We start from the raw sequence: 16290 nt of genomic DNA on the forward strand, positions 1-16290 counted from the left end.
ATTAGGTAGATTTAGTTACTAATTGTGCTAATTACTAATGTCACTGGGAATAAAAGTTGAGGTTGACTTTAAAATAGTTACCCCCAGAACTGGAAGAGAAGGGAAGTCATTCAACAGAAACACACATTCCTGGTATAACTGTGTATCAGAGGGGGATTCCTTTACATTGTAAAGATATCTGATTATTTTCTGTTAAGTTTACAGGTCTGGAAGTGGGAAGAAATTTCTTCTACGAGATAGACATCCAAAAACACAGTGGCTTTAACTGTTAAATATTCTCTCCAAAAGAAGTTTTGGGCTGATATATGCTTAATACTATACTACTGACAAACGAAATGTTACTGTATATCATAAGCGATTGTTTAACCAAAATTAAAATCTGATTGTTAGGTTAAGCCACTATTACAAGCAAATAGATTTGATGAAGAGCTGCAATCAAAAGAGGTTGAACTACAGAAAGTTAAGGAACTTCAGACAGTCTCTGAACAGAAACTTACAGAAATGGAAAGCCTGCACATACAGGTGAGATCAAAATGTTTGTGTGGTTTTCTGATGTCGGCACAAATGTTTTAGTTGTTTTATTTATTTATTATATATATATATAATTTTGAACTTGTGTCAGTCTTAGTTCTACAATTATTTTTGTGGGCTTAATATTTCCAAGGGCAGTCCAATCACAACCTTAGGTCAATCTTTTGAAAGCTTGCCTAGGAAAAACTGGTAATGCAAATGTCACATACAAAGTTCAATAACACAGGTACAATTATAAGGTATGTTTATGGTTTGAACATATGTACATGGAGCTCTTTAATGCCCTCCCCGCCAGTGAAATATTGTGGCTAAATGATATGAACTTTTATGAACTAAATTATTTTGTGCTTCTTATGCATGTACTCTTGGTTAAACTCGCCTAGGTTTTAGTTAATCTATTTCTGATATTGGTGAGGTAGGTAACATGTCTAGTTTATCCAGTCCAGATCAAGTTATGAATCAGTCTATGCCATTTTGCTAGACCACATGCCACAAAAAGTTAATCCCTTGATTAAACACTCTATGTATATAGGCTATGTATAGTGTTCACCAATACTAAAAATCTTTTCATGACATGCCAAGCAAAGGCTTTATAGGCAAGGGTTTTATGTTCTTATTTTGTAAATATGTTGCTACTTTGATTTTTAGCTTCAACAAGAAAAAATGCAACTGCAAGAACAGCTGCAAGCTGAAACTGAACTCTGTGCTGAAGCAGAAGAAATGAGAAGTCGTCTAGCAGCCAGGAAACAAGAATTGGAAGAAATTTTACATGATTTGGAGTCTCGGGTGGAAGAGGAGGAGGAAAGATGTCAACTCTTGCAGACAGAAAAGAAAAAAATGCAGCAGAACATTGTGGTATGCTAAATGTGTGCTGCTTTAGTGGTTTACATTTTTCCGCAACATAAAAATTGCAGTAAAAAAACTTGATACAACTCCTCGATGGTGATAAAAAAAGTTGCAGAGCGTGGTGCTTATTGATAATTCTGGTCAACTGTAATTGTACACAGAGATAGGTCTGTGTTCTCCCCACCCACTTTTAGCCGGGCTCACCACTTGGCATTTTCAGTAAGCACCTGGCTGTTTTTGGGTGGTTACTGATAAGCTGAGTCACAATACTGGGGCCACTATCCACCTACAATTTCTCCCCACCCAGCTTAAAACGTCTGTGTTAAACACTGCATGACATGACAGCTACTGGCTAGGGCAACAATCCGTGGATTTCTGCTGGATAACCTGGCTGACAACTTTTAGGAGTAACCATTACCCGAGTAGAATAGAAACGATTTTATTTTTTATTTTTACACTCCCACTTTTTTGCCTATGCCATAGAATGTTACAAACGTTTGCAAACTTAAACTGACTATGCCTTGAAAGTTGTTCTCTACCAACTTAAGCCGCATACGCACAATAATAGTCCTTGGAAAGGATCTTTCACAATCCTTTTCAACGACTAGCACTGCTCGATGCATGAACGAGTGCTGTACATACATCACCGTTCTGCTGTATGCAGGGGGAGAGCTATGGAGCGGCACCCTGCTGTGCTCTCTCCCCCTTCCCTTGCATTAGGATCATTAGTCGTCCATCGTCTGTGGATCCGCAAGAACGGTTGTTCGGACGATGGACAACTGGCGCTGTACACACCCCAGATTCTCGCCCGATATTGGCCCTGAGCCGATTATCGGGCGAGAACCGTTGGACGTGTGTACGTAGCTTTGGTTCTGTAAGGTCAAAGTCTAATGGGTTGTTCTTCTTGCAACACCTAGAGGAATCTTGTATGTCTAGCCAGTGAGGCTGTTGACTTCATAGTTTAAGGAATTTTCCCATAGTTGATGTGCTGGCAAGGTATGCTTGTCTGACATGACCTTTGGAGATGACCCTGCATGCCTGACTGACCTCTGTCATTTGAAGCAGTCTAATTACTTTAATTATATGAATGATGACAGGCTTTAGAGCTTATGTGAGCTTACAACATCATAGCATGTACCTAAATTATCTGTGTATGGTAATTTTGATGTAGGAGCTAGAAGAACAGCTAGAAGAGGAAGAAGCAGCCAGACAGAAGCTACAACTGGAAAAGGTCACTATTGAGGCAAAGCTTAAGAAGACTGAAGAGGAAGTATTAGTTTTGGAAGATCAGGCAAGCAAATTAAGCAAGGTAAGGACCACTTTTATTAAAGCAATTGTGTATATATGCATCCTTTTTAGTGTCTGTGTCTCTCTCGCGCTCATGATTGGTACATCAAATTTCTTTCATGTTTCAGGAAAAAAGACTTCTGGAGGATCGTATTGCAGAATTTACCACTAACCTAGCAGAGGAGGAAGAAAAATCCAAGAGCCTCGCTAAACTGAAAAATAAACATGAAACCATGATCACTGACTTGGAAGGTATAACATTTAAAACTGTGTTTCTGCAAATCTCTCTATTAAATGATGGCTGCATATGTGGTTATTTCAATTTTAACCACTGGAGAAGCAGGCATCTACATATTTCAGTAGTTGATAGGCAATGAAGCTGCTGTTTGGGTTCCCCCTCCAATCCAGGCACCTCAGGGTGTAGTGTGTATAATAGATGTCTTCATATGACCCAACCACAGTAGGTTCACCAGCATTTGTTATGGATGTTGTGTCACTGGTCATGTGACATGAGGTCTCTAAAAAGATGATCTGTAATATGGAGTGCAAGAGACCTATTTTTTTTTTTTTATAAAGAACCTGCTACATCCAAGGTACTGTCGTGTTTACATCAAAGACCATTACCAAATTATTTTTTGACCATCCTAATCACATTTTAGAAGTAGAGTATGAACTTATCTTGATCAGTTTTTGATCTTGGACAAAAATTCCAGCTTGATATGTGGGTGTACAAATGTTGACCTGAAAGATAAGTGAATGTTGCATACAAGTTTTTGAAAGTAGAACTGCATTTTATATTAAAAGGCACTTTTTCTTTAATATGGGATTGCTGACCCCCTTCTGAAAACCTTAATTGCTTGTCCTGTTGACTCCTTTGGTTCAGTGTGGAGTTACTGGCCTTTAAACACATTAAAGTAAAAAAATTAAGTTCTACTTGATTCAAAGTTTTAGCTTTTAGATTTTTATACCTTACAATAAAATGTTTTTGCAGAGCGCCTTCGCAGAGAAGAGAAACAGCGGCAGGAGCTAGAAAAGACACGCCGTAAGTTGGAGGGAGACAGTACTGATTTACATGATCAAATTGCAGAGCTACAAGCACAAATTGCAGAGTTAAAGTTACAACTTGCGAAAAAGGAGGAAGAGTTGCAGGCTGCTCTTGCCAGGTAAAAAACAATGATTGTTTTTGTGATATGCAAGATAACTGTGATAAATTGATGTCCACTTTAATAGATTTTTTTTTTTAGGCTGCGAAGTGCATAACCTGCTCAACTAGACCCTTATTTACTGGGTTGCTGTAGAAATACAATTGGTGAAACTAATTAAAATAGGTATTGCTTGTGAGCAACCCCAAGCTCTGTCTTTTACTGGTGAGATAGGACTCTTTGAAACAAATATAAGATCAAATTTAGACTTTTCATAAATGATAAAATCCTTTATTTGTAATAAGCCCTATTGATTTTACCTTTATTGTGGCTGGTGGAGAAGACCGAGGAAATGTAAGTTGTTCCTCCACTTAAGAGGACTGTTAAGACTGTTAGAGAGGTTGATTGCACAAGGTCCGTAAGGATGTATGCCTTGTCTCATGTAAACTTCTTGTTTGCTATATCTCTAGGGTGGAGGAAGAAGCTGGCCAAAAGAACGTAGCCCTAAAAAAAATTAGAGAGTTAGAATCTCAGATTAGTGAACTACAGGAAGATCTGGACTCTGAGAGAGCTGCTCGAAACAAGGCAGAGAAACAAAAGCGTGATCTGGGAGAAGAACTTGAAGCATTAAAGACTGAACTTGAAGATACCTTGGACTCAACTGCAGCACAACAAGAACTCCGGTATTGGGATTTAGAAGAAATATTAATTAAAGGTTTTATCTACTTTGACTGTAGATGATGAACTAATATTTTTTTTTTTTTTTTTTTAGAACAAAACGTGAGCAAGAGGTAACACACCTGAAGAAAAATTTAGAAGAGGAAGCTAGACTTCATGAAGGTCAAATTCAGGAGCTGAGACAGAAGCATGCACAAGCAGTAGAGGAGCTTTCTGAACAGCTGGAACAGACAAAACGAGTACGTGTTAACTAAGTGGGGTTTTACCTTATTTTCAAGAAATTGTTCACTCCTGTTGCCCTCTATATGCCGGGAAGTGAAGATCTGAGAAGAAAACTCTTTTCAGTTTTATGTCTTCATTACTAAGTATAGGTTGCTTATCATTGTATGAAGTTTTGATAGACAAAGTGGTTCCAATTCAAGTCTATGGAGGCATTTGGGGGGTGACATACTGCCCTTGGACATAGCATGTAATGCCTCAAAAAACACACAGGAATGGTACCACAAATAAATGACTGACTGAAAAAGCAAACCCATTTGTTCTAATACCCTTTATAGGGTGTGGCTACACATGGTTAACCTGCTTAAAACTGCTTGCAAAAAACACTAGTGTGAATTCAACCCTAAAGAACATAGTGGAAATTGTGTTCATGTATCATTTTTACTTTACAAAAGTATGTTTACTATCAATTGATCTGAATTGTCTCATTTTTCTCATAGGTGAAAGGAAACTTGGAAAAGGCAAAACAAGCACTTGAGAGTGAGCGTAATGAATTGGCAAATGAGGTGAAAGCTCTTCTGCAGGGCAAGGGAGACTCTGAGCACAAAAGAAAAAAAACAGAGGCACAGCTTCAGGAATTGCAAGTTAAAGTTTCAGAAGGCGATAGATTCCGTGCTGAGCTGTCTGAGAAGGCAAACAGACTGCAGGTACAGTGGATATGTAATCTATTGATGTATAATAGATGGGCATAGTTGGGATGGGGGGTTATGTAGACAGTCCTTAAACTTTATTACTTACATTAAATTTCTTATAATCTGATATATAAATGTATGGTAATGTCTTTAGGTTGAGTTGGACAATGTCACAAGTCTCCTTTCTCAAGCCGACCACAAATCTATCAAACTTGCCAAAGATTTCTCTACCTTGGAATCGCAGCTACAAGACACTCAGGTGTGTACAATGTTTCTTAATTATTCCTTTGAATTGGAGCTACAGAATTTGAGGTTTTCAAATTCAGAATAGTATGCCAAAGATTTTTTTTTCATGGTCCTGTGTATTTAATTTATTATATGTTCATGTATTTAGTAAGAACTGTAAAAAAAAACAAAAAAAAAAAAACCTGTAAACCAGGCTGCAACAAAATGTCAAGGCACAGCCTCTGAATAGGTACATATAGCTGCTCCTTTACCACAGGAATGGGTTTGGTGTGGTGACAGGCTCTCCTGTGGCAGAATGACAGGATGTCTTGATTTAAAATCTGTAAAGAGAGAAATGGTCTCCTACACAAGAGCCCTATTTGTGTGTAATTTGCAATAGTATGTATGTATGTATGTCCATGTTTTTGTACTCTCAGGAAACTCCAGTGCTATAAGTAAATAAGATCCAAATATCTAAGTGACTGAATCAATAATGGGTCCTTAAGTTCTTTTATCTTTATTTTCAACTGGTCTAGGAACTCTTACAAGAAGAGACGCGTCAAAAACTGGGCCTAAGCACAAAACTCAAGCAAATGGAAGAGGAGAAAAATAGCTTCCTAGAACAATTGGAAGAAGAAGAGGAAGCAAAGAAAAACCTGTCAAAGCAAGTCGCAACACTGCAAACTCAGGTGGGTTTTTAACAATTTGTTCTACTATGTTTTCAAACACTGCTTCAAGGCATATGCTGCATGCATGAGCAGTTCTTCTGAAATGTTAACTTTGCATTTAACTGTTAAATGCTTTAACAGTGTTCGTAAAAACTGTATTACTCTAGCAGTCTTTCATTTGTTTACTGCATGTATATTTGGAACAAACACTTTGATAAAACTGCCTTTACTGGCTATTATATTTTGTACAGTGATTAATAGTTTTCAAAGACACTTCAGTGCACTTGTACTTTTTCATCCCATAAAAAAAAAGAAAAGCAAGTAATCTAAATATTCATGTTACGTGCAGCAAAGGCTGTGGGGTGAGGCAGTTCATTACAAGTGCAGAGCATGTTTTATTTTGCTGTTAAAATGTCTGTTTTATTTTTTTTTTTTTTTTTTTTTTTTTTTTTTTTTAAGATGGCAGATATGAAAAAGCGAATGGAGGAGAGTGTTGGTTCCTTAGAATCTATTGAAGAGACCAAAAAGAAACTGCAGAAAGACCTTGAATCTGCTAATCAACGCTACGAGGAGAAGGCAGCAGCCTATGATAAACTTGAAAAGACAAAGACAAGACTACAGCAGGAGCTGGATGATCTTGGTATAGATCTCGATCATCAGCGCCAGATTGTTTCCAACCTGGAGAAGAAGCAAAAGAAGTTTGATCAGGTAGAATAAACTTTAATCAAATGTTAACTTTTAACTTTGCACTTCATGTAAGAATTTGTCAGGGAGTCACACATCCTTTAAAATGGTTTCCTTAAAGTGCACATGTGATATTTCTATGGATATTATTTATTTAGATATTGACAAGCAATCCTTGACATTTGGGTTATGTCTACAAATATCCCAACAAATGGAATAACATTAAAAGCTGAATATACCACCTGTGTTATCTGCAATTTTTCCTATTTTCTTTAAAAAAAAAAAAAAATATTTGTATAGATGTCTCTCAAATTGGTCCACAAACGGTGACCTGCCCGGCGTAGTAAAACCTCAAACCTTTTTATAAAGTGCAGGAAGCAGAGTTTAACTGTGTAAAGAGCTAGTAGGGCTGGCTCCTTGTGCTTTTGTAAATACGTAATATACATAGACAAAAATTTAAAAAATGCACCCACTGGTATGCTTACCATTTTTAAAAGTGTATTTAACACTGTCTTCATTTTGAACCTCATTCAAGATTAATTAGCTATGTAAGATTAGCTTTAAAATGCAGGAATGCTTACGTTGTTGTAAGAATTAAATGAGAGCCATCTGATGAACACTTTCCACAAATCTGTAAACTTTTTCCTAATGCTTTAATTCATCGTAATAGCTGCTTGGTGAAGAAAAGACTATTTCTGCGAAGTATGCAGAAGAACGTGACCGCGCAGAAGCAGAGGCTCGTGAGAAGGAGACCAAAGCCCTGTCCTTGGCTCGCTCCTTGGAGGAGGCTCTGGAGCTTAAGGCAGAATTAGAAAGGGTCAACAAACAGCTGCGTACAGAGATGGAAGATTTGGTCAGCTCCAAGGATGATGTTGGCAAAAGTGTAAGTTAGTCTATTAACTTTCTAATTTAAGGTTTTAAATCTCAAATGGGTTTTTGCATAAAAAAACTTACTTTAGTTTTTTTTTTATGTAAAATTTATTTTTGTTTTTATATTTATGTAAAATGTCCAATCTGCAAGGTTTTTGAGATGTCTAATTAGCACTAATGGTTTAATTTGTTATAAATGTATAACACAAGTTTAGTTGTTTCAATGCAAACGCTTGATTTTTTTTTTTTTTTTTCACCCAGGTACATGAGCTAGAAAAGTCAAAGAGGGCCTTAGAACAACAAGTAGAGGAAATGAAAACTCAGCTGGAAGAGCTTGAAGATGAATTGCAGGCAACAGAGGATGCTAAGCTTCGTCTGGAAGTTAACTTACAAGCAATGAAGGCTCAGTTTGAGAGAGATTTGCAAGGACGTGATGAACAGAGTGAAGATAAAAAGAAACAGCTTGTCAGACAGGTGTGTTTCACATATTACATGTGTTTCTGTTCAATTTCTGCCTGTTGACATTAAATGATGTATTGCACATCTTTACATATGTCTGGCACAGAATTTTAAAAATATGCCTATATTATAAAAACCTAAGTAAACTTTATTGTAAAGTCTGTTTGGGAAAGTTAATAAAGGCAGATATAAAATATCCCAAAAGCATCTATCTTTATTTTGTATTACAGGTGAAAGAGATGGAAGCTGAGCTGGAAGATGAAAAGAAACAACGTTCATTGGCAGTAGCAGCTCGTAAGAAACTTGAGATGGATTTGAAGGACCTGGAAGGGCATATTGACTCTGCAAATAAAGGCAGAGAAGAGGCCATCAAACAACTGCGTAAACTGCAGGTATAATAATACTCAGATACACATTGGTAATGTGCACTTTAACACTGTTAATTTACATTGTTTGCTGGGAAATCAAAGCTTTATTATGAAAACAGACACACAGAAGTGTGTATAGATAGAAAACAGACAGATATTGGGCAATTCTGGTTAAAGGGCAGCTAACAATGCCAACCAGAAATGCATATAGCTGAATGGGATATTTAACAAAATTGGCAACTGGAGTTTTTTTCCCTTCCATATACAGAAATGTAACTTTTTGCTAATAGTAAAATATATACATTTGTAACTAATGTATTAGAGTTAGTATTTTTTAAATCATATGTTCTTTTAAAAATGTTTACAGGAAGTATTTTCTAATATTTCTAATATAATTTCTCCTTGAATTCCTTCTGTGAATCTTACCTCTGATTTAAATGTTTCTATGATTCATTTTCAACAAACCTGGCTACTAACTTTATAGTAGTAATCATAGTGGTTACATTGTTACTGCAATGACATAGCAGTGATGTGGAAATCTCAAATGAACCATGTGATCTTTTAACTACAATAATTTTTGAGGATAACAACAAAGCTATGTAAAATAGTTGATAAATTTAAACCCTATATTTGCCACAGGCACAGATGAAAGATTACCAGAGAGAGTTGGAGGACACTAGAGCATCCAGAGATGACATTTTGAGCCAGTCCAAAGAAAACGAGAAGAAACTTAAGAGTATGGAAGCAGAGATGATCCATATGCAGGAGGTAATTCATCCTTATATTTTGTATATAATTTTTGTAAGAATATTTTTGACTGATGACTTTGCACAACCATAATCTTTAAAGTTAAAATTTTAAATAGTCATTATTCAGTAGAACACTAATCTCCCAGGTTTAGATAATGTGACAAATTATTTTAAAATCTTATATTTTTTAACCATGGATAACACTGGGATAAGCATTAACAGAGATTTAAAGGTGCAAAGATAAACTGACTGTGGAAACATAAGCTGACAAGCAGTTAGTAATCTTATATGCACTGAATTACCAGCAAATATCTACTTTTGTTAACTCTTCCTCCTCATTATTATTTTTTTTTTTTGTAGGAACTTGCTGCCGCTGAGCGTGCCAAACGCCAGGCCCAACAGGAGAGAGATGAATTGGCAGATGAGATTGCAAACAGCACTGGCAAAGGGTAGGACTATAAATAGTCTCTGCAATAAGAATATACATTTTATTTATGTAATTAATCCTGGGGAGAAACCTAAAATAAATGCTATTTGACTTATATATTCCTTAAGTGATTGTTTTATAGTTGGAAAAAAATAATTTCCAAATATCACCAGCAGACAGCATTTTTTTCCACTAGGAATTCCAGTTGGTAAAAACTGTGGGGTGGGGGGGCACAAATCAATAAATTTCTCATATCTGATATGTAAGGTTTAACCAAATACAGAATGCTGATATTGGTACTCCGGAGTTATTTCCAGGTCAGCACACTCAAGCATACAGTTAACAAAGTTCTGATAAATTAGCAGGGCTACAATTTATGTTGTTTATAATACATTTCCTCCCTTCTGGATTGCCAACAATACTGTTTGCTGATTTTGTTTTAAGTATGCATGAGACAAGTTTGTTTTCACTATGTTTTTCTATATATATTCATATTCTGTTTGTCTGCCATTTTAGTGCCCTAGCTATTGAAGAAAAAAGACGTTTGGAAGCTCGCATTTCACAGCTTGAGGAGGAACTGGAAGAAGAACAGGGCAACACAGAACTTATCAATGACAGACTGAGGAAAGCAACTCTTCAGGTTTAGTGACTTTCTTTTTGTAGCTATTTACCTAGTTTTTATGGAATTAGTGCTGTTGAAATTATTTTTAAATTATCAAACAACCTAAAGCAAATATCAGGCATAACATAACAAAAGGTCTCCCAACTCTGTTGTCCATATAGCTATCCTAACTACCTTTGTAGAGCAGTGTGTATGGAAAAAGACCCTTTTATTTCACATTAAGTTCATGGTGGTGATAGCCTCTATGCATGGTTAGGTCATATCCTTTTCAAAGCGAGGGCTGTACAAGTGAGGAAAACATTTTGGTTGATTACCATCACAGTTTTACTTGTTTGTTGGCGAACAGAAGCTTATCACCCTCACTAGTACATTAAGGAATCACAACAGGTAGCTTAATAGAGACAGGTCCCAAGTAATGGTGCCGCAAATCCATTGGAGGAGAGGAGGAATAGTGTTCAGTTTTCTTTTGAATGCCAGTTGCTCCTTAATTTAAAGAACTCTGCAGAGATTTTTTACAGTATGTTTTGGCAATATTGCATATTACTTATTTTTTTTTTCTTTTTTTCTTTTTTTTTTTTTTTTTTTTTTAAAGATTGACCAGATGAATACTGATCTGAATGCAGAGCGCAGCAATGCTCAGAAAAATGAAAATGCTCGTCAGCAATTGGATCGCCAGAATAAAGAATTGAAAACAAAACTGCAGGAATTGGAAGGATCTGTCAAATCCAAGTTTAAATCTTCAATCACTGCTTTGGAAGCAAAGATAGCACAACTGGAGGAACAGCTTGATAATGAGACAAAGTATGTATAAGTGGGTGATGTGCTTGTCATTTCAATTTTTTTTTTAGTGATTTATAGTGTTACCAAAAGTAAAATATAAAAATGTGATTCATTGTGTTAACATAACACTTTTTTTTTTTTTTTTTTCTTGAGTGCCCACCCCAACCGTTTTATTACCTGTTTATACTGCCAATTTGTGCAGCCCTTCATGTTGCCCCATGGAAAGTGTGGTCTTGTATGGATGTGGTTTAATTAGGCTTTAAGTAAATGACAGACAAATTGAAACCTAACTTTAGGTAACTCCTTTTAAGCAGACACCACTTTATAGTGAGAATCCCTAGCAGTTTCAACTGCCACGCTTATTGGCCAGCTGAGTCTGCATGTAAATGGTGAACAAGAATACAATTACTGGTAAACACTGGTGGAGAACAAACAGTCTGATGCCAGTACCAATTGTAAGAATAACTTAAGGAACAACCTAGTTATAACTGACAAATGTTGTATGCACTTTGATACTTGAGACTATTATCAGTTTAAATTTAAAGAATTACATATTTAATTACAGGGAGAGACAAAGTGCAAGCAAGCAGGTGCGTCGTACAGAGAAAAAACTAAAGGATGTCTTGATGCAGGTGGAGGATGAAAGGCGCAATGCAGAGCAGTACAAAGATCAGGTAAAGAAATAAAACATTCTGGCTATATTTTGGCAAACGTTAAATCCTTGAGCAGTAGTTAAAAATTTCTTGTTCTGCCACCAGGCTGAGAAGAACAATGTTCGAATGAAACAGTTAAAGCGGCAGGTGGAGGAGGCAGAAGAAGAAGCACAGCGTGCCAATGCAATGCGCCGCAAATTGCAGCGTGAACTTGAGGATGCCACAGAGACGGCAGAAACCATGAATCGGGAGGTTAATGCTCTTAAGAGCAAGCTTCGGTATGATAAATTGTGTCTAATATTGGAATAATTACAGTGCAGCAGTGAGTTGAAAAAAAAGTGATCAAGGTTTTTACATAAGAAAATATTTCTTAGTTACCATTAGGTAACTCATTTTATGCTTAAAGGCAGTATGGTGTCTATAGACATCTTTTTCAGCTAATTAGAGGTTTCATATTTTATACAAACTTTTATTTTTCAGGTATAAAAAAGTCAAATTGGAGAATTTTTGTTAAAATATATATCACATTTTATTTTTTTCCTCTTTGTACAGACGTGGTGGTGATGTAACATTTGTTACACGAAGAGTTGGAAGGAAAGGTGTTGATGAAGCTTCCGATGAAGATCTGGATGGAAAGGCAGATTCTGGAGATATAAAATCTACTGACTAAGAATTTTACCAGCACATTTCATCTTATCCTTGGGATCCTATTCAAGAGAATTTCTCGTTCATTTAGATTATGCCATACTATTCAAAGCCTGTTAAATAGGGAATTTTTCTCTTAGTTCGGGGGGATTGTTAATGTGGCCTTAATTGAGCTGATCGAAACTATGTCTTCCTTAAGATACCAAAGCCATAACTTTCATTGTCATTTATAAGATCATGGCTTGTGGTTATAGTGGTTTCACAATTTTAGGCAATATGTCTGTGCACTTTCTGTCGTGGCAGCCAGAATGGATTTGTAGACTTCAAGCACTGTATCACTTTTTGATCTTGACTCTTCTAAATTTCAGTCTTTGAATCTCTTGCTGCCTTTTACGGTTTTGCTTATTGCCACTTTCTGACTGAATGCATTCATTCTGTCTTTAGGGCTAGTATGCAGAGGGTGGAAACCACTGGCTGTTTTGGGGGATTTAGTTAAGGACCAAATGTATTAATCATAAATATGGATCACATTTTTACAAGTATTTTTTTTACTTGTATATCTAGAAGATATAAATATGTAACTGGAGAACTGTCTGTACTGCACCATCTATATGAACTGTTAATCTTCACACACCTAACTGTATTGGTCAAGTGGTTATTGAAATTCATTTTTGTATCACTGCCTAAATAGGGTGCTCATTTCAGAAGAGCTTTATTCTAATGGTTCATCCTGTGTATTATAAGTGCCTTTGTACTGCTGCCTGGTCATGTTCAGAATCAAGAGCTCATAAACCAGGAAAATGTTGCTGTGGCTTTACATAATAAATGATGATCAGTGCTGCAAAATTTGCAATATGTTTTTTATCTTCTGTGATTTTTGGAACATTAAACAAACCTCTTGTATTTGCGCTTAATGCCATCACTGAATATTCTACTAAACTGCAAGTGTATTAAATGACCAGAAGTTACTATGTTATGTGCTGCATCACTGTAAAATGGAGATTGTTAACCAGTTGACACTGGATTACTACAGACAAGGAGCTGAGAATCTTCACTTTAGTTATCCAATCGTGAAAAGCAAGCTCTTGCCTATTTATTTACACAAGAATTGATAATTAAATATTTGCACAACTGAATTCTCAACTTCCCAAGGCCTTTTTGCACATAGGTAATTTCTTTGCATTACTTTGCTTTCCTATGTTTTATATCTGTCTTTATTGACTCATCATAAAAAAAAAAGAAATACAAACCTGGAGAGGGAGTTGGAAGGATATTGGGAGTGGCATAAAAGGGTGAAGTAGAAGTCACGCGTTGAGAACAAAATCTACATTTTCTGAAATTTTTGGAGACTGGTAAAACAGATGGCAATTTCATGAGGAATATCATATAGAGCTGTACATAAATAAAAAAAATAAATAGTATATAAAAAAAATGTTAATATAGGATTAGATTAAGGGCAGGTCCACAAGATATATTGTGAGCAAATTTCCTCCTTTTGAGATTTTAAAATTCTTTTCCCGAGTATAATAGGATATAGAGGCCATGTGTGAGTTTAAAACCCTTGGGCCACGCCTCATCAGAGAGGACTCTCAGCAGATCCCTATTTAACTCTTAACAAAATGTGGAATTGAGTCATCAACCTTAGCAAGCAGGAGTACAATTGTGATCAAACCTGATGCTGGGGTTTCAGAGAGACTACAGAGTGCTTCAAAATCTTATGAGTTCTATGAATGTCTTTAAGTATGTAAGGATTTTCAAAGTAGTCTGAGTTGCTATTGAGTTAACCAACTACTGGGGGGGACCCCGGAATAGAGGGCCGATACAAAGGAGCCTTGGTAGGTGTCCGGCCTGCGGCCAAGTATCTTTGGAATATCTGCCAGGGTAAGGTATAGAGGCCTGGAAGGAAATCTGGATTGTCTAATAGAGTTGTTAAGGGACCGGGTCAAGATGACAGCTTACATTTCAAGCAATATTTTGGCCAAACCTACAGGTCTGCTATGGTGAGTTGGCAGTAACATTTTTTTGTATGCAACCCATGCATAAATTAATTCTCCCAAACCATGAAATGGGTAGCTGCTGCCAGTGCTCAGTCTGTCCGGATGACATAGAATTGGAAAATTTTTAATGAAAACTGTTTACACAAGTCAGCAGGGAAGGGTATGCCTAAATAGGTCATGCTGTCTTAATGCCATGTAAAGGAGGAATTCTGTGAGTAAACAATGTGTAGCCATATATTAAGGGCTTCTGTTTTAGATTTATTGATTTTAAAGATAACTCCCAGATCAGTTCATCTCTTGTTGAGTGACATACAAGTCATCAGCATAGAGCCAACTTGTGATGATTTTTAATATATCAGTGACTTTAATGTCTTGATTAATTTGAATTGCATTGGAAAAAAAATAGACCACCATGACAAAGAAGAGTGGCACCCCCTGTCTTGTTCTATTGGAGATGGTGGAAGGCTTGCACTTGGTAAACTTTGTCAGAACCAAAGCAGAGGGGGATGAATAGAAAGACCTAATTTTGGTTCACATAATGGGACCTAGTTCCCAAGTTTCAAACACCATGCACAAAGCGGTCCAGTTAACGCTGTCAAAAGCTTTTTCAGCATCAAAAGACAGAAGGCAGGTGGAAATGTTACATGTCTTACCATGGAGACGAGATGGAAAATGCAGGTGGTGTTGGCCAGAGACAAAACCAACCCGATCAAGTACGTGTTAAAAGAAGAGTCCTTTTTCCAGTACCTTGATATTTACCATCCACATTGAGGAGCAAGATGGGTCTATAGTTACAGCAATAAGTGGGGTCCTTGCCAGGCTTGGGTATGACAGACATATGAGCCAAATGCATATTAAAAGGTATGGTCTGAGTCAATTGAGTTAAAGGTGTTGTTGAGGGGGAAAAAAAGCTTAGGGAAATTGTTTGAAATAAAATCATGGAGTATAACTAAGGGGCTCCCATGCACCCCAAATTCACTCACTGTTCCCCCAGCTTTCCGTGTGTGCTTATTCCTACTCCCTGGCTGCTTAGGAACAGCCTGTGCAGACCCCCTCCCTCCTCTCTTAAGCTTGAGATTCTCAGGAACTGAGGTGGCCTGGAACCTTGTGTGTATTTCTGGACCTCTGACCTTATTGTATACTTTTAGCTTGTCGTATTCCAGTCTATCTCTTTCAGGTGTGTATACCTAAAACCCTGGCCTGTTGGTCCCCTGTGATTGGTCTCTGTGTGTTTCTCTTTGCTCCTAGTTTGTCACAATAACCATCATGCCCTGGCCATTTTCCTGATTTTAAACTCATAATCACTGCATTAAACTTAGGTGTCAAGGTGGTCTCTCGAGATTTAATTTTATTTTTTTTTAATAGTCCAAGGCTGGTGAGGCCGCTTGGTTGATGCAAGTCATCTTCTGCTCCATGAAGTGGGAAGTAGGTAGGTTATAGGAAGCTGGGTAATGCTTTAGAAATTCCTCCATGGTTACCTTAATATGTACTTTCTCATTTTCTTTAAAGAGAACATAGGAACCAGGAGCTCTTGGGGCCTAGGGTGGATAGTATGCAGTGTTACTCATTAGTCTGTCACAATTTTTTCCCATCAAGTGTGTCTTGCTTATGTGCCACTTCTAATTGAGCTATTTTGCCTAATAAAGAGGGAATTTCTTTGGACCTTTCTTGAACCTGGCTACATGTTCAATGAACACATCATGGAGTACACACTTTAAGGCTTTCCATTTAACAATGATTTATGATTT

General features: G+C 36.8%; 1 protein-coding gene across 1 annotated transcript in view; it reads left to right on the plus strand.

Moving 5' to 3' along the window:
* The window catches only part of MYH9 (myosin heavy chain 9), a 42415-nt gene extending 28967 nt beyond the window's left edge, over nucleotides 1–13448 (plus strand). Inside the window, exons 21-41 of the mRNA XM_072420168.1 lie at nucleotides 391–522; nucleotides 1180–1386; nucleotides 2549–2686; nucleotides 2793–2916; nucleotides 3656–3827; nucleotides 4277–4489; nucleotides 4579–4723; nucleotides 5204–5410; nucleotides 5550–5654; nucleotides 6157–6309; nucleotides 6748–6996; nucleotides 7643–7855; nucleotides 8104–8316; nucleotides 8532–8693; nucleotides 9309–9437; nucleotides 9779–9867; nucleotides 10362–10485; nucleotides 11060–11268; nucleotides 11813–11921; nucleotides 12006–12178; nucleotides 12453–13448. Of these exons, the coding sequence (XP_072276269.1) occupies nucleotides 391–522; nucleotides 1180–1386; nucleotides 2549–2686; nucleotides 2793–2916; nucleotides 3656–3827; nucleotides 4277–4489; nucleotides 4579–4723; nucleotides 5204–5410; nucleotides 5550–5654; nucleotides 6157–6309; nucleotides 6748–6996; nucleotides 7643–7855; nucleotides 8104–8316; nucleotides 8532–8693; nucleotides 9309–9437; nucleotides 9779–9867; nucleotides 10362–10485; nucleotides 11060–11268; nucleotides 11813–11921; nucleotides 12006–12178; nucleotides 12453–12570 (3384 nt within the window). The 3' untranslated portion in view covers nucleotides 12571–13448. The remainder of the gene's footprint in view (nucleotides 1–390; nucleotides 523–1179; nucleotides 1387–2548; nucleotides 2687–2792; nucleotides 2917–3655; nucleotides 3828–4276; nucleotides 4490–4578; nucleotides 4724–5203; nucleotides 5411–5549; nucleotides 5655–6156; nucleotides 6310–6747; nucleotides 6997–7642; nucleotides 7856–8103; nucleotides 8317–8531; nucleotides 8694–9308; nucleotides 9438–9778; nucleotides 9868–10361; nucleotides 10486–11059; nucleotides 11269–11812; nucleotides 11922–12005; nucleotides 12179–12452) is intronic.
* The last annotated feature ends 2842 nt before the right edge of the window (nucleotides 13449–16290 follow it).

Source organism: Pyxicephalus adspersus, chromosome 8 (assembly GCF_032062135.1).
Source record: "Pyxicephalus adspersus chromosome 8, UCB_Pads_2.0, whole genome shotgun sequence".
NCBI lineage: Eukaryota > Metazoa > Chordata > Amphibia > Anura > Pyxicephalidae > Pyxicephalus > Pyxicephalus adspersus.